Here is a 23,304-nt window from a genome sequence, read left to right as displayed (position 1 = left end):
AAAATGTGCACTAGAAAGTAAAAAATGCGTACTGGATGCACAAAGATGTGAACAATTATTGAAAAAATTAAATTTAATATAGGATCTTCAACACAAATCATAAATGACCATAAATAATAAACAAACAAACAATATTCATCTCAAATTAGTAATTAGTGATCAAGATTAATTGATTTCTTTTTAAAAAAAAGTACGTCATCTACAATTTTTAAAAAAAATCTCTAAAAGGCACAACAATGTGCACTGTATGGCATAAAAAATGTGCACTAGACGAAGGAAAAATGTGCACTGTATGACACAATAATATTTTCTGTATAAGGAACAATGCGTACTAGAAGAATGAACAATGTACACTGTATGGCATAACAATGTGCACTGCAAGAAGTAAAAATGTGCATTGTATGGCAAAACAATATGCACTGGATCGGAAGAAGGAACAATATACACTGGAAGAAGGAACAATGTGCACTGTATAGCATAAAAATGTACACTGAAGAAGGAAAATTGTGCACTGGAAGGACAAAAAAAATTAGGCAAAAGGGTCAAATAGACCCATGTACTAACACTGATTGTTCATCCAACACCATGAACTAAAATATGGTCCATCTAAGTCATTATACTCCTAATTATTTTTCATCTAGCATTTTTTAGCCCATTTCTAACCAGTAACTCATATAATTTGTTGACATGGAAAAATAAAATAATAAAAAATGATGACATGTTATTTATATGAATGTTTTGGATGATTTTACCCTATTTCATTAATGAAGAAAATTATTTCTTGCAATGAAATAGAGTAGAAGTCAAAGTTGTTATATAATGTTTTAATTACAGTGTACTGCACGACTGTGTATGTATAGTGGGATATTCAAAGTTGTTCGGCAATGAAATTACATGAAAATCGATATATTAAAATTAAATATAATAACGTAAGATATTATATTGGGTAAATTTTATTATTTTTTAAAAAATAATTTAATTTTTATATATCAATTTTCATGGAATCTCATTGTCGAACGACGCTGAATACCCCGCTATACATATACAGTACATTCCGCTATACATACACAGTACACTATAGTTGAAACTTTATATAGCAACTCTGATTTTTGCCCTATTTCTTTCCAAGAAATCATCCAAAAATACAATATCTTAAGTTATTCAATTATCCAAAAATCCAAAAATATTAATTTATTTTTAAAATAAAATAAAATTTACCCAATAATTTAATTTTTATATATCGATTTCCATGAAATCTCATTGCCGAACGATAATGAATACCCCGCTATACATACACTCATGTAGTTAAAACTTTATATAACAATTTTGATTTCTACCCTATTTCATTGCAAGAAATTATTATTTTTTCATTAATTAAATATGGTAGAAATCATCCAAAACATCCATATAAATAACATGTCATCATTTTTTCTAATTTTATTTTTCCATGTCATCAAATTAGATGGGTTACTTGTTAGAAATAAGCTAAAAATGTTAGATGAAAAATAATTAGGAGTATAATGACCTAGATGAACCATATTTTAGTTCATGATGCTAGATGAACAATCAATGATAATACATGGGCCTATTTGACCCTTTTGCCAAAAAATTTAACTTACTTACACATAATTACAATAATACTACCACATTTAAAAACAAAAAATCTCCAATTTGGACCCTTGATCTAGACTGATATAATTTCATCATATTTCTCACCTAAGGCAATTGTTTCACATGATCATATATATATATATATATATATAAGCTAGCCCTTGTTCACATGAGAACACATCTAAAAGGAGGACAATTAGGACTAATCATATCCATTGGAGATAAAGATTTGAGTGGATGTGATTGATTCAAACATATATGGTTTGATTAATTAGATCATAATTAATAAGGGCATAATAAAGAATACACACAGGATTTAATTAGGGATAGAATTTGATTAGAATGTTATACTTGATTTTAGAAATGTATTTATAGTAGAATAGGATTCTTGTAGAATATTCAATTTATATATATATTATGCTTGAATTATTTATTTACTCCATTTCTAAAAAATTTAACTAACATTTAAATCTTTAATTAAAACTGAAATTTTTTAAATTAACATACGAGTGCACACACAACCTGGCAACCTGCTTGAATTATTTATTTATTCCATTTTTAAAAGTTAACTAATATTTAAATTTTTAATTAATACTGAACATTTTTTTAATGGCTAAAGTGTCATTCCGCACTATGAACCATAAGTGATTCTTCATGCCGCACCATGTCCTTTCATAAATGATTATTCGATGCACAAAGCATTAAATGTTTTTTCGCCTAGAGGCTAGAATTTTTTGCAGGTTGACTTCAGGTTGTAGGTAATAAGTTCTGATATGGAGGTGATTTTTATTGACTGTTTAAAAATAAGTAATAAAAATATGAGTTGGCAGCCATTTCATCATTTCACTCAAATAAACAAACCCCCGGTCTCCTTGCGGGTGGCGGTGGTAGAGTAACCCCAGGTTTGGCGCCGGCAGCCGGAATTAGGGCTTTTGCAATCGGCTATCCTTCTCTCCAAGATAGAGCGAACCTAGCTATGAGTTTCAAATTTCTTGTATATATTCTGATTGTGGCTGCAATTCTATTTGTTCTAATAGGAAGAAGAAAAGAGGTCAACGGGCAGCAGGAGGGGATAAAAGTGGTAGAGGGCTACGCCAGTTTAGCATGAAAGGTTTTTTTTTTTGTTCTTTTGCTTTCACTAGCATGGGATTTTAATGGTTTCAGTTAATTATAATTGTTGTATGCTTTATATTTGGTTTATGATGTATTGTGTATGTATCCATGAAACTGACTTAATTAAAAGTTTTATTGTGATTAATATATTCCATTGTCTTTTGTTCAGTGTGTGAGAAGGTAAAGCAAAGGAAGAACCACATAAACTATGATTCTACACTTTTGATGTAGTTGTGCTGACATTCTATCATTTCCCTGTTTGCATATATTCTATAAATGACTGCATATGAGTAATGTGTGAAAATGGCTGATTTTCCTTATGTTATATTCATTATGACTCTCATAGGCTTGTCTACATGGTTGTATGCACGCAATTTCACCATATTATTGAGTTATACAACAAAACCTGCTAATTGAGCAATGTTCTTCTCTCTTCATCTTTGGCCCAGTTTTGCCTTCATTTTGCTGTGGGTTTGCGGAAGTGGTCATGGTTTATCGCTCTATCCCACTCCGACAGGAGGCCATCAGAGATGGTGACGTAGCGGATGCCGGAAAACATGGGGCGTTTGGCCGGAATCTGCCACAGCTTGGATTATTAGTAAAAGTGTTTAAAAATTCTCATAATTGTGGAAGAGAAGAAAGATTGATTCTGGGGGTTGACTTAAAAACTTAAAAATTTGGAGGTTGACTTAAAAAGAAGGTCCACAAAAGCTAATAACCTATGACATGTCATCATAGTAACCTGGATACCTGCAAAAAGTTCTAGGTGAAAAAAATTTAATGAATGACAGTGTTACAAAAATCGCGCCTAAGCGACTCCCGGCCGCGTCGAGGAAGGCCGAAATCGGCCTCCTCCGCGGCGGGGCGCCTAGCCGGCCGGCTGGTTTTTTTATTTATTTATTTTTTTTAATTTAAATTATAAATCTAAAACATTTAAACTATTAATGTTATAATGTATTGAATAATACTCTAATAGTCTAATAATAAGTAATAACTAATAAATAATAACTTAATAAAATAATAAGTAATAACTAAATTAAACTAATAAGTAATGTACTAATAATTAATAAATAATAACTAATAACTTAATAAGTATTAAATATTTAACTATTAAAGTGTAAAGACTTACAATATTAAACACTTTACAATTATTAACACTTAAAATATTTTTTTAAAATTTTTTTTAAATTAAAAAAAATTAAAAATAATAAAAATAAAAATAAAAAAACCTAGGCGGCCTAGGCGCTAGGCGCCTGGGGGGCGCCTAGCGATTTTTGCAACCTTGATGAATGGTTTGTGTATCGAATAATCACTTATGAAAGGACAGGGTGCGACATGAAGAATCGCTTATAGTTCATGGTGCGGGATGTCACTTTAGCCTTTTTTTAATTAATATACGAGTGCACACACCACCAAATCAATGTACACACCTGGCACTCAAGACCACACTGTAATTAGACGAGTGCTCACACACCACCAAATTAGTGCACACACATGGCACTCAAAAACACACAGCAACCAGACAAGTGCACACACACCACCAAATCAGGCACACACATGGCACTCAAGACCACACGGCAAACGAGGCACAAACACCACCAAAAAGGAAAAAAAAACACTAAAAAAACATGCGTGCATCTGTGGCTGTGAGTGTGTGCACGTTTCTTGTTTGAAATGTACATATATGTTTTGTGAGAGATTTTGTTTTAGTCGTATGTGTGCACTGCACCTTTTTTTTTTATTCGATGATGTGAGAACTAATCAAATTGAATGTGTGCACTTATGTAAACTCTTATGCGCATTTAGTACAATATTAGTGTACATACCCATTACATTGTGTGCACATACCCATTACTTAGCGTTCTTTTGCAATGACACTTCAACTCCTTATATTTTTAAAATTAATTATTAAGAGATCCATATTATGTACAAATTCAGTTTGTATGGATAAGTTAATAAAATTTATATACTTAGGTGATGACAGTGTCTTAGGATTAATCCATCACAACAGACAATGTTTCTTCATTACATTATTATTATTATTATTATTATTATTATTATTATTATTATTATTATTATTATTACTACGTATTTTATAAGGGTATTTATGTCTTTTAACATTTCTAATCCTTAAACCAACCAAACACTATAATATAATTCATAAAGTCTATTCCTTCCGCGAACCAAACAATAGAATACAATTCCTATTCTATTCCTTGTATATTCCATTCCTTATGGAATGACATTCCTATTACCTCAAAATTCATTTCGTGAACCAAAGGTGCTGTAAAAGTGGGGAGTCAAAAGGAAGTGAAGTTGTAGTTTTCAAACTACAATTGCCACCACGGAAATTTTAATATTCACTACCATTTCTACCTTGTTAACCGCACTATTCAAATTCATGTTTAACCCTCCAATACCATATGCAAATACGTAATGGTTTCAACATAAACACGTCAATTATCCCAACTAGCAGAAGGATAGAAAAATATATAGTTGGCAAAACTTATACTCAATCACGTTGACCACGCAATATAACACAGTATTTAACAAAATATTGGGCTACAACGAAACACCCAAATGTATTCAAATCATAATAATTTTGTTAAGTATTGTAATCTTATATTGACTGATTTCAAATTTCAAATTAAACTTTTGTCTAAAATGAGAGGAAAATGACACTTTTGTTGTAATATATATAGATATAGATTATTAGTGAATTATAATATTATATATACCTTAAGTATAAAAATATATTTAGAGATTATCATAGAACTACGCTAATAATTACACAAAAGAAGAGATGAGAATTGTTAAAATAATTACCATAATAATTATTAGTTAATTATAGTGTAATTATTAACTTATTTATCATAATAATTATTAATAAATTATATTAATATCTGTGTAATTAATTCCATAATTAATAATATATATAGAATCAAAAAATGACCATAATAATTATACAGAAGAAGAGACTGAACAATTAAGATTTAAAAGATAGTAATGAGTGTCAATCAAAAGATTTCAATGAGATATTTTAATAATATATTTTGTAACATTGATTTTATTTATACAAAAATAAAGAATGGTATGTGTGAGTAATTATAATATGCAATTTGATGGCATCTTTAACAAACCTATAGTATTATAATAATGAACTATAATCAATTATACTTTTTAATGGACTAGAACGAAACACCCATCCGGAAAGTGGCTACAACGTAACACTCATCCGGAGTTTTAATAAATGAAGTCGGATATGATAACGAGCCATCAACATATCTACTATAACATTCACTGCGGAGAAATGAACAAGTTAAGTTTTTCACGACAGATAGTTTGAGGAAGTATGTTTAATGGAGATAAAGTGATGAGCTGTTTGTAAGGTATTTATCGGTGCTATGGTTGGATAGACAATATTGATAATTATGCGATAATAGGAGGTGGTGTCACAGGTGACGGTAGCCATGAATCGTTTGGTGTACTGATACTAGATTATGAGAACAATAGTTTTGGGAATAATCTATAATTCAAAGTATATAATCAAGAAATGTATGTTTAAGGATACATAGAATCCCAGGATATAGATTATAAATTATACATAGAATCCCATGGAAGGATTTCAAGGATCCAACCCAGCAGTCTCCAATGCTCAGCAGATGAATTGCAGCGTCTTAAACGACGACTGATTGGTTCAAGCTTTGCAGATGGCAAGCTTTGTCTATTCAACAGAAATGGAGAGACCACTATCTTGGACCTTAGTACAAGACAATATATTTGCAGTGACTACACAAAACTCCTTCCTCCCTTGCCAGCCCTTTGTTAGTGTTCAAATTGATGGTATTATCTATTTGATACATTTTAAGATAAATTGCAGGATGAACAAGAAATAGTTGTATTTGATATTGAGACGGAGAATTTAATTAGGGTGATACCTTTTCCCTATATGTTCCAACATACACTCAAGTGTATTGTTTTGTCTACGATGTATTATTTATTATGGGTGCAATTAAATGGTGGACTAGCTTATATTTATGTTGATGTAAAAGAAAGGACTCAAATATTTGTTTGTACTTTGGAGAAATCAATGGGATCGGGATGGGACAAACATGAGGTTCCTCTCACATTGGAAGAGGCTAATATCATTAGCCAAGCTAAATCCGTGAGCCTTACAGCCAATAGTATTGAGGAATTTGTGTTCTTGATTCGATTTTATTTTATGCATGTGGAACACAAGTATGGAGAAAGTTTGAGATACGTGGACTTCCAGGTTATTCACCTTTTGAAATTTTGAGAAGGATTATTGTGCATGTTATCGGAGAGAAAGTATATTTTTCTGAATGAATTAGAAGATGTATGGGACGGAGTTAAGTGAAAAACATATTTTTTGGAATGAATTGGAAGATAAACTTAAAGCTTCCGTACGTGTATGTTAGCCAAAGCCAAAGGGAAATTAACGTATATATACTATTGAGTCTGAATGAATTAGAATATTTTGTTTATTTTGATAATCTGCCCATCTTGTATTACTTTTATCAAAATGGATTTAATTTATCATAATTTTATATTATTGTTTTCTTGTGTTATTTAATTTCCTTGCCAAATGAAAAGTTTTGAATCTTACCACTGCCATGAATCATTGAGCACAAGATTTTAAAAAAAAAATCATTTCATGTTCTTGTAACTCTGATGAATGCAAAATGAATTATGAAAATGAATTATCAATCACTGTAACAACATGTTTGGTATGTTTGGTAACGGTTTTTATTCCCAGGAATAATGTTCGTGGAAATGAGTTATTCCCTTTGGAAGCAGAATAGTTATTACTAGATCAGACCCCCTGAAAAAATATAATTTATATAAGAGCAAATTGCCATTTTGGTCCACTGACCATAGGGGTCCTATTAATTTTAGTCCACGACTTTCAAAAGTGTTAATTGCATACCATGACTTTTCAATTTGTATCAATTTTGGACACTCCGGTGAAATTGGATTATTGGTTTGGGTTGGGTTATTTTGGATAGTGGAAAGTACATTTTTGCCCCTTGAATTAAGTCAGATCAGAGGGATTAAGAGAATCCGGCCACATTTGGCTGGAAATTTCACCGGAGTGTCCAAAATTGATACAAATTGAAAAGTCATGGTATGCAATTAACACTTTTAAAAGTCGTGGACTATAATTAATAGGACCCCTATAGTCAGTGGACCAAAATGGCAATTTGCTCTTTATATAATCTTTTCCTCTGATGCAAGTTCTACTTAATATTTGTGTGTGTGTATAAATATGTTAATTTTTTTTTTACAATATTGTAGTTGCTATAGAATAACATTATTTAAAAACCATATGTAATATATATACAAACCTAATAAAAGCCAATAAAGTTAGTCTCGTTATCCTTAACGGGAACTAAAAAAATGTTGGTGTAATAATAGAACCCGTAGTACTCAAAAAAAAAAAGAAGAGAGAACTAAATAGTAATAAATTATAAATTAACTTTAATTAATTAGAAATAATAGCAATTCATTATAAATTAATTTCTTGTTGAATAGTTCTACTTTATTAGTAAATAAATAAATAAATTTTTTATTTTAGTTGTCTAACTAAAATTTGACTAAAAGTGTAAAGTTCGGAGTAACACTCTTTTAATTAATCAATCAATCAATACTATTAATAAAAGTAAAATCCGTTTTCAAAAGAAAAAAAAAGTAAAATCCTCTCCTTCAACTTTCCCACCCAAGCTAATATTATTAATTAATTGGTAAAAATTTACTAAAGCTTAATTGGTAAAAAAAATTATTTCCAAAATTCTGAGAATAATTAAGTCATTATAATTGTGTGAATAATTGAAAGAAATTCTGCTAAATAAATAAGAAAATTCTTTAAAAATTATGCATAATTTTATAAGAAATAATAATTTATTAATTATTATTTACACCAATAATAATCATTCGAATACTTATCTATACTTCTATATCTATACTACTATTAATAAAAATAAAATCAGTGAAATTCCTGCCCAAACAATAGTAAAGATAAAATGAAAAAGAAAACTAGGCAAATTGGAAAAGAAAAAGGATATACTAACTGACTGAAAATTATTTAAAAACTTTAAAAAAATTAATTACCCTTTCCTTTTGAAAAATTATAGAAATTTATAATTCTTACATTCTCTACCTATAAATACGTTCTTCACACTCCTCTCTCCTCATTCCATGCTGGTGACTCTCTCATTCCCTTCTTCCATTGCCCAGTAAAAAATCATTTTACAACTTTATAAATTGACATGTAATATGCATTATTATATAATAGTTGACACTATATTTACTTTTTAAATTATTTCTCTTTTTTTTTCTATATTTACTTTAATAATAGTATAATTGTCTAAATCATATTACAATATCACTTTATGATAATTAATTGTCGGGAAGTCGCCATAATTATTAAATTTTATATTAATTTGCCTTATGTAAGATATTGTATGGCATCTTTTATATGTTTTCCTCTTCTTATTCTTTTTTTTATCCCTTTTTTTGAATGCCTAATAATTCTCATAAATAACTATTAATATTGTAAATTTAAATTAGGTATTTATTAATAATTAATTATTAAGGCAAGTATAATTTATTTTGTATTGTGCACACATTATTTTTAATAATTTCAATTTAATTAATTTATACCTTAATTATAAAAACCCTATCTAATAATTTTATTATTACACTGTGATATCCCGAAAATTTCGTCACCATTTTTGTTACAAAATATTTTTTTTAGCCAAAATTGTTTCTAACCATTTCTTTCTAGAAAATTTCAGCTTGGCGCAGTCCAAAAGATTTATTCGGTAAAAATACTTTCTGAACTCCTTTTTACTTGAAATTTTTATTAGAGGACCTCAACTTATATTACTTGATATCCATAAAAATTTTGAGTCATTTTGATCTTCGAGTAAATACAGAAAATTACATTTTTGCCCTTGGCAGTGTGCTGTCCGGAATTTTGTTCTCTCTGGATCAATTTTGGAAAAAAAAATTCGAAAACCATACTTATACTACTTGGATTGTTATGAAATTTTTTATGTAGATTCTAGACTTATTGAAATACATATCTAGAAAAAATGAAACCATTTTACCTTACTCAAATTTCTCAATAAATTTCGGAATCTACTGCCAGTCAATCTCTCCTGATTCTTCATTAATGCATTAGGCATTATTAGGGGGGCAACAAGCAGCCATCCCTATCTCTTTAATTGATCTTGTTTGTACATGATTAATGTGCAGCCTAGTCTTCTAACCCCTTTTTGCATTTTCTTCATTAAGTCTTCCCAACCTAGAAAGTCTAAATGTCCAACTGACCAATTGACCACCTTTTAATAAGCTTAAGTGTAGTAGAAGTGGGAAAAAAAATAAAAAAAATCTGCATCTTTCTGCTTCCCCTCCCCGGCCATTGCCGAAATTTCCCCAAAGAAAAAAAAAATCTTCTTCTTGTTCTTGTTTCTCAAGTGTTGGATCACAAGCTCTCAAGTCTCAAGTAGTAAGTGTCTAGTCCTTTTAGTTATCTCTTTTGGGTAGTTTTAGAAGTAGAAGCCTTTATATGATTTTGTTATATGCTTATATGTGTATATATTATTGTGTTGGTTGTTGGATGATGATGGTAGAAGGAGAGGAATTTGCCTTCAGTAATTTAGAAGAAAAATTGAAGGAAGCCATTCAAGTAGGTGGATTTTTAGTATCATGCTTTGCCCTTGAATGTTTAGGTGTATGATAAGGAAATGATGATTTTTGTAAGTTATGGTATTCATATATGAATTCTTGAAGCATGAACTTTTTTTTTTTTTTTATATAGTATGAATTATCTCTTGTAGAGATTTATTATGTTTATTTGGAAACTTTGATGGATGATTATAGTGTAAAGTTATGCAAATATTTAGTTGTGTGTATAGCCATATTTATATGTGTATATATGTTCCTATGATTTTTATAACAAAATTTTTGTGTATATGTATGTATATATTATTTCGGAAAAAAAAAATTAGTACGTATATATGTATTTAGTGTGTGTATATATATATATATATATATATAATATGAGAAATATAATTTAAATATTTAGAATTATAAAATTAACAAAATATGTGTTCATAAATATTTAGATTTTTTTTAAAAAAAATGCATACATACATACATATACTTATGCACTAAATTAATCATAAAAAATTTAAATGTTAATTTTTTAAATTTATAAATGTAATTTTTTTAATTATAAATCTATCAATATCTATACTTACTACTAATAAAAATAAAATCCTACTTTTGCAATTTTTCGTCCAAACTATTACTATATAAAATCTAATAACTATTATGCTAATTAAGCTACTAATTATATGAATATTAATATAATTACAATTAAACATGATATAAAAGTATAATTACACAATATTAAGTTACCTAATAATTATTATGGTAACTAAGAAATTAATTACACAAATATTAGTATAATTGACTAATAATTATTATGTTAATTAATTTAATAATTACACAGATATTAATATAATTACAATTAAACATGGCCTGTTAGTTTTTTTTTTATTTATAGTAATTACAATTAATTTATTCAAATATAGAGGAGGAAGAGAAAACTAAATGCGATATGGTGAAAATGAATATACTTAAGGTATAAAAGTATAATTGCACATATATTAGTGTAATTGACTAATAATAATTACCTAATAATTACTGGTAATTAAGCTAAACATTGGCCGTTGAATTTATTTTTATAATAATAATTATTAAATTATTTCTCATTTTCCCCATATTTATTTTAGTAATAATATAATTACATAAGTCATATTACATATCGATCTTTTTAAAATAATTGTAGACAAACAAGTCATATGTTATTCAATTAATTGAGTGATACTTTTACACTAATCTTATAATAATAATAATAATCAAATAAATGTACACGTTCAGTATTAGATTTTTTTTATAAATTCATCTTTATTTTTATTATCTAAATATATAATAAAAATTTTATATCCGTGCATCAGGTAATTGAACAATTATTTGCTATAATTTTATCATAAAACATAATTGACCCAACATAATTTCATCAATTGCACTATATAATATTCGATGTTATAATTTAGGCGAAAATACTAGTTTAATTTTAAAAAGTAAAAATTGGATATCATGAATCTATATATTACGGAGTATATGTTATGTATATCATGAAACTATATATTTAAATGTCGAATATTTATGTTTTATATTATATGCTTAATTGGACCCTAATAATATGATTATTGGCTCTCACTTAATTAGTCATCACTCCAAATTTAATTTGTAGTACATTTTGAAAAACGTTTGATGATGACGAACAATGAAAATCTCTTCAAGTGCTGAAAAACTAGAAGTAGCGCCTTAATGAAAAGGATTTCACACGATAACCCTCTAAATGATGAGTCAAGCTTCAAGACATGAAGTATATCTTTTGTTTGATTTGTCTAAAGATATGAGAAGAGCTCCCACAAGGCCTCTTCATGTTTAGACATCTAAAGACAAGACAAGACATAAACAACCAAAATATGAATGAATCAATAAAACAATGAACAATTTATGCATACAAATGAAGATGAACAATTTATGCATACAAATGAAGATTACCGATAATAAATCGATATCAAGTTTGCATAACTTGCGACATTGTTGTAGCAAATGAACAAATGGGCAAATTGGGAAACACTACAGTTTAAGTATTCCACATTTAGTTGTGGAAATTCCATCCTGGAAAATTCTTCTAACAATTTTCTTGGAAATCAAATAGAAAGAAAGTAAGATTAATTACTTAAAATAATTATAAATTAAACCATTAAAAAAACAGAAACGAAATTGTCGGTCAAATTACCTGGTGAGGACTTTCAAAATCAAGAGTACAAATAGATCTCAAATCCAAATTAATCGGGAGAAACTTGTCGTGCACATCAGACAGGATTGTTAAAATACACAATTTTGGAGCAATAAGGTTAAAATGACACATGTTTCGGCACATGAGAAATGATAAAGTCTCTAGTGAGGGAAGATTAAGAGCATCTTGAAGATTTGTAAGAACAAACTCAACGCCTTCAAAAAAAAAGTGAAAGAACATTTGGAAATATGCAACGATTGCGAGGGAAATTGATTTCATCAACAACGACAGCAGAAAGATGCAATCTCTTGAGAGTTAAACAAGAGAATATGCAATTTGGCAACTTGTAATAACGATTTGGTAAGGAACTAAAGTAGATTTCTTCAACACCTTTCTGTGTGGCTAAAAATAACAATTGATCAACTTCATGAGATTGAGGCATATTACTTATAATAAGATTGACATCAAGATGGAGAACAAACTTCCGAATAGATCCATTGTGTTGGAGAAGAACTTTGTTAATTACGTACAAAACTCCAGATCCCCATCTAGAAAGGGGTAAATGCTTCTTTAGTATATAATCAAAGAAGTGGTAATCAAAGTTGAGTTGGGTAAGATTGGACCAAACATCTCTCCAGATGGTAGATAGAACAGCCATTTTAGCAGCATCTTCAATTGGTAAGAATCCCAATATGTGGTCTAGTATATTGGTTGGAAGCCCACTAATAATATTTGTTGAAGGGGCAGTGGCAATTTTGTAGTTTTGCTGAAGTTGATGGAAGTCTGTACCTGCTGCTCTCCTTCAAAGAAACTACAACACGTTTCCATTACAAAGGAAAGGAGATGTCTTCCATTTTGATTAGAAATTTGCTCTAGCTTCTTTCTAGAGATCCCTTAAGCTGTTCCTTTGGGATTATTGCAGGTGGCATGATACAACAGATTTGCATGTAAAAATGGGACGTTTTGCCCGCATAGATAGCTCAGTTGGTCATAAGGGTAAAGTTTGAAAAGAAAAACTAAGGGTCAAGTCTCATCAGCAGTATGGGAGCAACGTCTCAAAGTGAAGGGTTCCTTGTGCGCAGTAAGTAAAAGCCTAGTCTCTGTATTCCGCTAAGTTATCATGATCTATATCCTTCCAGATGTGTCGGATTGAAGCGTGGGGACCCTTGAGGTTGGAGATTCAACCTTTTGGAAAAAAAAAAAAAAAAAAAAGGCCTTTTAGTGAAGGTAATCATAAACTCACAGGAAGAAACAAAAAATAATTAATAATAATATTGGGGAAAGGAAAGGAAAAGGAAAAGTAATTTATATCTATACTCTATACTATTAATAAAAGTAAAATCATCTCCTTCAACTTTTATAGCCAAACTAATATTATTAATTAATTGGTAAAAAATTAATAAAACTTAGTTGGTAACAAAATTTAATTACCGAATTATGAAAATAATTAAACCATTATAATTGTGAAAATAATATAAACAAATTCTACATAATAAATGATAAAATTCCTTGGAAATTCTACATAATGTTATAAGGAAATAATAATTTATTAATTATTATTTACACCAATAATAATAACTCAAATACTTATCTATACTTCTATATCTATACTGTTACTTATTATTCATTATTAACCATAGCATTTTCCTTTTTATTTCTAAATATTTTTTTATTTGTACTTTTACTGACAACTCTTTTTCCTTGTTTTTTTTCCTCTTTCCTATCCTACTTAACTTCTAAAAATTTATGAACAAACTATATTGATGTGGTTGCTTTTAGAATTAGTATGATGGTGTTAGAGCTGTCAATACGAGTTGACGGGGCGAGACGGGCCAAAAAAAAACCCGCTTCTTGGCGGGCCTGGGTTTTGTTGGCCCAGACCGCCCCACCTTCCGCCCGTGGGTTAGGCGGGCCCTTGCTAGACTTTTTTTCCATAAGTTGTTAATTTATTGCTTTTCTAAATTTTATCATTTGTAAACACAAAAATAATTAAAATAACATATACGTAAGTACATAACTCACATAAAACATAATTAAAATAACCTAAGCATAACTCACATTCACATAATTCATCATAATTTTTTTTTTTTGAAAACATAATTCATCATAATTGATTATACATAAGTAACATAACAATAATTATAAAGTTCAAAGTCCATAGTTCATCAAACCTAACCAAATACTCCATGGTTTATCAAACACACTAGTCACAACTCACAACTCCAAAGTCCAAAGTCCATATCAATAGTTCATTAAACATAACAATAATTTTAAAGTGAATAATTTAAAATAACAAGTTCATAATTAATCAAACATTAGACATTTCATCATTCAATTCATCTTCATTCATATCATCTCATTCGTCTCCTTTATCTCTTTAATTCATCAACATCATCAACATCTATATATAAAACAAATAAAACATGTTCAAAATTAAATCACTAAATTAAAAAAAAATCAAGATAATATAACATAAGACTTTAATTTATAAATTAACTTACCCATATTGAAATTATGCAACCAATTACGAGTGTAAATTAGAGTTTGCACTTTTTCAGGCAACATACAACTTCTATATTTTGTGAACACACGTGCACCAATAGAAAATGCAGACTCCGATACAACAGTAGTTATAGAAATTGCCAAAGGATCACGTGCCATGCATGAATGAAAGGATGGGATATCCTTGAACAAGACCATGATCAGGCGACGATGACCGGAGAGGGAGAGCTGCTTGCTGACTGCTGTGGAGGGTTGTCAGCTGGTTCTGGGCGGAGTAGGTGGCGCTTCTGCTGCGAGTTGCGACTGCTGACTGTTGGCAGTGCTGTGCGGCAGGGTGAGTGGGCGGTGGCCAGTAGCAGGTGGCAGAAGAGGGCTGTTGGGTGGTGGCCGATGGTGGAGGCAGGTTGCTGGTGGACGGTGGTGGCGATGAGCAATTGAGCGATGAAGGGTTAGGCAGAGACACGGAGTAGCTGTGGCGGACTAAGGTTCTAGTTAGACTAATTCTCTTATCTATTCTCTATTTCTCTAATAATAAAATAAAAGGAATGGGGGCATCTGGCGGGCCAAAAAAGTCCGCTATTTAGCGAGCTTGTATTTTCGAAATCTACCCCTACCTAAGTAGGGAGCGGGATAGGCCGATCCGGTAGGCTAAACCTCCAATGAGACTCAAATATACCCATTCCATATGAGAGTGCACCTTGGTGCCACTAGACCACATGATATTCCAAAATTTCTGTTGGTCAAAATTCTCACGCATCTACTCCGCTAGTGATCTCACGCCCCAATCGTTAACCGCCTGAGTCGGGCCCGCGCCTCTCTGACCAGTGGACTAACACCTGTCCTTCAGCGCGTTGAGAATCCCTCTTTCGACGAGCTTCGGACAATTTGTGCACTACCAACCTGCGGAACTCTTCTTCTACATTCTCTCTCTCTCTCTCTCTCTCTCTCTATATCCACCATGAACCACCACCGTCTACGAGCACCTTCGCCTACTTTGTCACCTTCCCGGTCCCTTCCGGTCGGCTGATTCGCGTCTCAATTCACATTCTCATCCCTGCCCTCCGATCTGCCCCGCTTCGTCAGGTAAGAATGTATACATATATGTTACCTGCGTGCGTTTATTCAAAAAAAAAAAAACAAAAAGATTTAAAGTTGTGTCCTAAGCTTACTTTATATTATCACCGTTTTATATATCCATAATTATGCTAATTAATATATCTGTATGGCCTTGATTTTGAGATGCAGAGTTGATTTGGCTCTGAAGCTCGAAAATGGAGCCTATGGACATCGTTGGGAGAGCGAAAGAGGATGCTTCGCTTCCCAAAGGTATGTGTTTCCATTTATTTGTTTACTTTTGCTGTGAATTTGAGTTTGTGTTTAAATTTTGTTGTTTTTCTAGTTATCTGCCATTTTTCTCATTTTATGATTCAATCATTGTTTTTTTTTCTTAAATGTTGTTGTTGTTGTTGTTGTTGTTGTTATTATTATTTGTGGGTGGCTTGGCTTGGCTTGGCTGGTGAGGTTTTGATCTGATTGATATGTAAATAATTAAATAAAATTCAAATCAGCATTGATGCATACATGACAGGTTAATTAAGCTGAAAGTAATGTTACTTTTTTTTTTTTTTGGAACTTTCAATAGAGTAGTGTGTTTTGGAAATGATGTCCCGCCAGAGGGTGATGTCTGAAGCAAGGAGGGCAGGGATAGAGAGGAATCTCATATGAAAAATTGAATTGAATTGTATATCGATGAGTGAACAGAATGTTATGGTGTTTGGTGGAGTCTACTCAATGGGTGTACAAATTATGACTACATTGATAATCAAAGTCGAAAATGGGAATATCAAGTATTTCATAGGAAACAAATAATTTGTATCCAGCACCGCCACCACTCAGAATTTGCAAACATGTTTTCTGTTGGCTGGAGCTGTGATGCATTTTTTCTTCTTTTTCTGAATCAGAATATCTTCCTGAATCTGTTTCGAGTTTGGAGCTATAGTATTAAGAAGCTTGCCTGTAACTACAAAGTTGTAAAGGGACAGCAGTCTTTTTTCCAAATGAATTATTTTTAAAATTAGAAAACAAATAATCATTAATTTTCAATATTTTCCACCTACCTGCCCGACCACCACAACCCCTCCCCTATTACAACCATTGCTTACTTATATGGACCACTACTTTTTTTGTTGGTCTACAACAATTATCCACTTTTACTTACCACCACATTTATTATTGCTAACTATTCAACATCTATATTTGTCTAGCACCCTTTCACCATCTCTCATTATGAATCTTTTTACCACTATTTGGTGCTGATTGATGTGTCTGATTTGTACGATGCACTACAAATCTACAAGGGGTTGGATATGCATTATATGGACAATACAAAATCAAGTATGGGAACCTGATAAAAAAATTTAATAACATGAAGTTCAAATTTATATTTGACCCAATTTTTATAGACACTTTTAGGTTATCCAAAATTTCTGATACACAAAAATAGCATAAAGCTCAATGTTATTTTTGGCCTGATCTGACTTGATGCCGATCATTGCTCAACTCCGTTGCCATCTACCACTTGCATTGGTACTTTTGTATGAATAAAGTTATTGCATTTCAAATAACTTCATGTTTTATAAATTGGAAAATAAAAATGAATTTGAAAATTTTGAGAAAATTGGAGACTGAATAGAAATATTTTATGTAACTAAGCAGGCCCATGGCATTAATGCTTTCTTTGTGTTTGGTGGGCATATTGACATTTTGTTTGCAACTTCAGGGTTTCCTACTGGGCCAATATGCTTTAAATACTGTACAATTTTCCAATTATAATTTATAAATACATTTGTGTTGCAGATGAACATTTACTTTGAACATATTAGATAATTAGAAAGGCGAGGACAGTGTTTATTTGACTAGAGTTTAGAAATAAATAGTTTCATTTTTTTAGCATGTTGCACTTGCAACATATTTGATCTTTATGTCTAGTTATGATAACCCAACAAATTAATCAGTACTTCTCTGTAACTTCTATAAGACTACAACCAGGGCTGGTTATGGGTAGACATAGACAACAGGTGTAAAATTATACTGGTCGTCTTTTGGTGTCATACTTTAAACTTGTGAATACCTTTTAATTATTAGCTTTCGTTGGTTGTTATGTTGGTTTACTCTATTACTTTACTAATGCTTCCTGTGGTTTCTTGTGCAGCAACTATGACAAAAATTATTAAAGAGATGCTTCCCCCAGATGTTCGTGTTGCCCGAGATTGTCAAGATCTTTTGATTGAATGTTGTGTAGGTGAGTAGTGGGCATTTAGATATTTGTATATGGTCTGCTTCAGCAGCCCAAAAGATATTTATGCAAGCATCTTGTACAGCAGATTTGTTTGCCTAAGGGTGTTTCTCTGATATTTTATGGACAGACAAAACAATAATTTATTTTCATTTATGTCAAAGTATAAATTGGCAAGGGAAGTCTAAAATATTTTGCATTGCCTTCCAGACTCTGAGTATTATATTTGTTGGGGATCATGCTTCTGTATCAGCTATTAAGAGCCTTAGGTTCATTTTTGTTCTGCTGATTAGTGTGTGCTTTCCCTTCTCGGGGGGCTGGAAAGGCCATATATATTGATACCTTTAAATTGCACGCTTCAATTAGTATTTTATTTGTTTGACTTGATTCCTTTAGTTTTCATAAATTATTTTTTCTGTGATTCTTTAGAAAAGTTCTAAGTTGTGTTTTTCTATTACAGAATTTATCAATCTTATATCATCTGAATCTAATGAAGTTTGTAATAAAGAGGATAAACGAACAATTGCACCAGAACATGTACTCAAGGCTCTAGAGGTAATTGACTGATACTAAACTGTTTGGACAACTTTGATTTATATCATGTGGTATAGATGAAAGATGACCTAGCTAACTTTCTATACTGAGCTAATGTTATACTTGGCACATGCTGGTGGCGTTTTTCTGTCTGCCTCTTGTTGAATGTCACATGTACTTGGCATTCTTCATCAAACAATCTGCTTTAGTTTAATTCTTCTCAAGTTTGTCATTTATTCACACCAACAGTGTAGAAGTGTGTATTGTTCTCTAACACCTTGGCAGAAAATTGTTAGTTGCATCATGGTTTTGTAATTTATTTTCATCTTGTTACTTTTGCATTTGATTTTTGGATTGATATTGGTGATACAAAGACTATTGATGCAGTAGAAATATATATTAATTCAGATTGGGCTTTTCAGTTTCTGTGCATTTTCTTGTAAGCAACAAATCAAGTTTCCATTTTAGATTATGGACATCAAATTGATATTGTGAACTTCATTATATTGTTTTTCACACAATTATCTGGCAGACTGGCACCTTCTAAGCTCATCTGAGATCTCTTTTCTGCCATACTTTGTTGATTATGCCTTTTTTACTTTTATCACAATCTGTCAGGTCCTTGGCTTTGGGGAGTATATTGAAGAAGTTTATGCAGCATATGAACAGCACAAATTTGAAACCATGGTAGTTATTCTAGTTGCCTCTTTGATTTTCTTTAATGGGAAATCTAGACAATTGAATAAACATATAAATTTTAATCTTTACGTGGATTGTTTGAAACTGAGAGTGTACCGATCTGTCTTTTGAGACACTGTTCTCATTTTTCACAAGTTTTTTATGACGGTTGGGTCTCTATGCTTTCAGCAGGACTCAGTTAGGGGCGGGAAATGGAGCAACGTAGTTGAAATGACCGAAGAAGAAGCATTGGCTGCGCAACAGAGGATGTTTGCTGAGGCACGGGCAAGGATGAATAATGGCATTACAGTTCCAAAACAATCTGAGCCCGAACAAAACACAAACAGCTAACTTTAGGACCTTCAATTCTGGAGCTCTAGGCAAGCACTCCTTGGCTCATTTCAATTAGATCTTCTCTCTTCTGATATGTACAGAAGGCTCTTGGCTAATCCCTCCCGTCATATTTGGACTTTAGTTCAATTTGTATCCTGAATTATGTCCATATGTTTCTGTAATTATTACGCTTGATTAAAAACTTGTCTAATGGTGCATCGAATATTTCTCATATAGTGGAATGCAATGAACTGGTGGCATGAGGCACTAGCACATGTTTCTGGAATGGCTGATCCTTCAGACCCACCAAGAACCAATTCTGCGACCTGCTAACTGTTGTTTTATGTTGGGATTTGATGCCTATCAGGTCCATGTCTAGTACCTGCCTCCCCACCCAATCACCAAAAGCCATAAAAAAAGAAAATTGGAAAAGTAAGGTAACTCCAGCCAAGATAATAAGAGATTTACACTTATAACTACAAGGTCACAACTCACAAGTTGGTTTGAGCTGGTCAGTTATGGGTAACCTAAGTTGATTTATTTCCTTGAGGTTCTTTATCAGTTACAGTCACAAGGTGGGGTTTATCTACACCTGAAAGGGTTGCGGAGTTTCCCTCGTCATCTAAAACAAAAAGAAAAGAAAAACTTGAGATGGGTCACAATTTTATGCAAAAGTATGGGGCAAGTAATGATGAATTTTGTTGGTCACTGGACAATCATTTGGTCATTGTTGGAATGGTTTCCCAACTTTTGCAATTTGCATAAAAGCTTGAATGGCTACTACCACTCCAGGGTCCTACTCAAGATGCCTAAAGGCCATTTCCCATTTGCTTTGGATCCACTACTTGCTTCCCATAGTGCAAAAGCACCCCACCCCTTCCCCCTTCCCCAAAAAAAAAAAAGTATCCATTTTCTTTCAATAACCCTTATAGCACATAGATTGTTTTGAGGTTCACTATTCCTTTAAGGCCTTAGCCACTTACTTCCACGCCAAAATTTTACCGAGTCCATTTATCATTTTTTTTTCTTGGGGACAATTGGACAAATTATTGGTGGATGATATCTGAGAAATTGTTTGGTATCTACTGGCTTCATATACAATTTTTTGTTTTTTAAAGTATATGTGGCACGCGTGAGGTGTCCATAAAATCAGATCTGGGCAAGATGTTAACTTATCTGAGCAAACAGGGTATCAAAACAGACATAGTCTGCAATTTTACTTGCACAATATACTATCTTTTATAGATGTTGAGAATCAGAGACAGAGACATGGTATCCTGCGCCTGGTCTGGAGTGCATGTTATCACCGGAAGACAATGAAACAGAAGGCATGTCTACTGTAAATAGTGACTGCTCTCTGCCTTCACTTCTTTCTCTCTCTATGTGTGTGTTCTTTTGTGCAACGAGGGAAATCCACAATCACTAACCGAGGTCCGAGAGACTGGGTACTGGGATAAATCCTACCTTGTGACTCTAGCCGGTAATAAAGGACCACGAGATAAACTGGCTTATGTTATCTATAGTTGACCAGCTCAAACTAAGAGGGCTGAGATTTGAGCTCGTGACATCGTGGTTATACAAGTTTATATCTTTAGCCATATATCTTGACCTCCCAGAAATTGATGTAAATATTGAGGTAGATCACGACAAATTTTCAGGATTTCCAGTGTCGGTGAATTATAGGCGCCTCGAATGGGTGTGGCAGTGGCGTGGAGCTATAAGGCTCTACCCTTTTTCATCTTTTTCTTTTTCATACTTTTAATTATATTTAAAATTGATAATTTTCACTGTAGTTGGATTGAAGTCAAAAAAAACAGTCAGTCAAGCTAAGGTCCCCTACCCCACAAAGAAAGTGAAACCACACATCCCATGTCTCCCAGAGATTCCATTCTTTATTTCAAAATTGCTGTTTTTTCACTGCTAATTCCTATGACACTTTGTGGGGCAGTTTATGTTTCCCTTCCCGGTAATTCCATTATTAGTTTCATGACTTGCCTGCCGTTATACAAGGAGCAACCTAAGCTAAGAGCATATATATATACATAGAGAGAGAGAGAGAATATAGATGGACGACCGAGATTTCTCCGTCCAAGTATAAAAATTTCTCAATATATCTTATAACAAGGTACTAGCTAGGATATCCAAGAAAGAGAAAAAAGAAGGAAAATTTAAAGGCCTTGTGTTGATTTAGATGAAGACAAGTATGGCAAAGAGTATCCAAGATTTGTCATCCAAGAAGCAGTTCCACTGGACAGCCAAAGTTAGTAATGAAGAAGCAATAGCAATAGCAGAGAAAGAAGAAAAGAGTGATGCTATGAATGAAGGGAATGCAGAAGAAAAGCCCCCCAAGGTTTCAGTTGTAAAGTCAGTTTTGAGTAGCATCCAAGAAGAGAAGAAAGAGAAAGAGAATGAAGAATCATCATCATCATCATCATCATCATCATCAGGTAGTTCTGCAAGGAGGAAACTGCAAGCAATAGCAGTATCCAGGCTGAAATCCATGATTGGATTTGGCAGAAACAGAGCCCATTTCCATGGCTTAGGAACAAGGCTTGTAGGCACCCTTTTTGGTTACAGGAGAGGGCATGTGCACTTTGCATTCCAGAAAGACCCCACATCTCACCCAGTGTTCTTGGTTGAGCTAGCCACCCCAATAACTGGGCTGGTTCGCGAGATGGCGTCCGGGCTGGTCAGAATCGCCCTGGAATGCGACAAGGACGACAAGAAGGCGGGGGGCGGTGCAAGCTGCAGGCTCATAGATCAGGCTGTGTGGAGAACATACTGCAATGGGAAGAAATGTGGGTTCGCCACAAGGCGCGAATGCGGGGCCAAAGAATGGCAGATTTTGAAGGCTGTGGAGCCCATTTCCATGGGGGCTGGTGTTTTGCCAGCAGCAGCAAATGGGGAAGGAGAAGAGGTGATGTACATGAGAGCCAAGTTTGAGAGAGTTGTGGGATCAAGAGACTCAGAGGCATTCTACATGATGAATCCTGATAGCAATGCTGCTCCTGAACTCAGTATTTACTTGCTCAGAGTTTGAAACTACTTACTTAGATGCAATTTTTATTTTTATTTTTAATTTCTGGGGGTGAATGAAGGTATATTTTATCATCTTTAGATGTCACAAATTAAAGTTGAATATAATCAATCCTCTGTGTAGCTTAAGGTCTAAGGGCATGGAGATTTAGTGATCTCCAATGTTGTTCTTTTTCTACTACTACTTTACTTATCATGTTTAAGGAAGATCCTTCCTGTTCATAGAATGGAGAAGACTGGGAATCCTTTGTATTAATTTACTTTTTGGGTGGAATGGAAAATACTTACTATTATTGCA

The 23,304-nt window shown here is 32.3% G+C and overlaps 2 protein-coding genes across 3 annotated transcripts; both read left to right on the top strand.

The window, feature by feature from the left end:
- The first annotated feature begins 16,006 nt into the window (after window positions 1-16,006).
- LOC116007906 (protein Dr1 homolog) lies at window positions 16,007-20,240 on the top strand. 2 transcript variants are annotated; one of them, XM_031248571.1, is made up of 6 exons: window positions 16,007-16,213; window positions 16,376-16,456; window positions 18,342-18,431; window positions 18,886-18,980; window positions 19,578-19,646; window positions 19,830-20,240. In XM_031248571.1, exons 2-6 carry the CDS (start codon window positions 16,402-16,404, stop codon window positions 19,986-19,988), a joined length of 468 nt encoding a protein of 155 aa, XP_031104431.1. In that variant the 5' UTR covers window positions 16,007-16,213; window positions 16,376-16,401; the 3' UTR covers window positions 19,989-20,240. The 2 variants fall into 2 exon arrangements, with proteins under 2 accessions (XP_031104431.1, XP_031104423.1); XM_031248563.1 differs by having other exon boundaries at window positions 16,009-16,213; window positions 19,827-20,240.
- A 1,742-nt stretch (window positions 20,241-21,982) lies between these two features.
- On the top strand, window positions 21,983-23,304 carry LOC116009746 (protein MIZU-KUSSEI 1). Its single transcript, XM_031248874.1, has one exon. It carries the CDS (start codon window positions 22,162-22,164, stop codon window positions 23,008-23,010), a length of 849 nt encoding a protein of 282 aa, XP_031104734.1. The 5' UTR covers window positions 21,983-22,161; the 3' UTR covers window positions 23,011-23,304.

Source organism: Ipomoea triloba, chromosome 2, assembly GCF_003576645.1.
Source record: "Ipomoea triloba cultivar NCNSP0323 chromosome 2, ASM357664v1".
NCBI classification, from domain to species: domain Eukaryota; kingdom Viridiplantae; phylum Streptophyta; class Magnoliopsida; order Solanales; family Convolvulaceae; genus Ipomoea; species Ipomoea triloba.
This window is presented reverse-complemented; position numbering and strand designations above follow the sequence as displayed.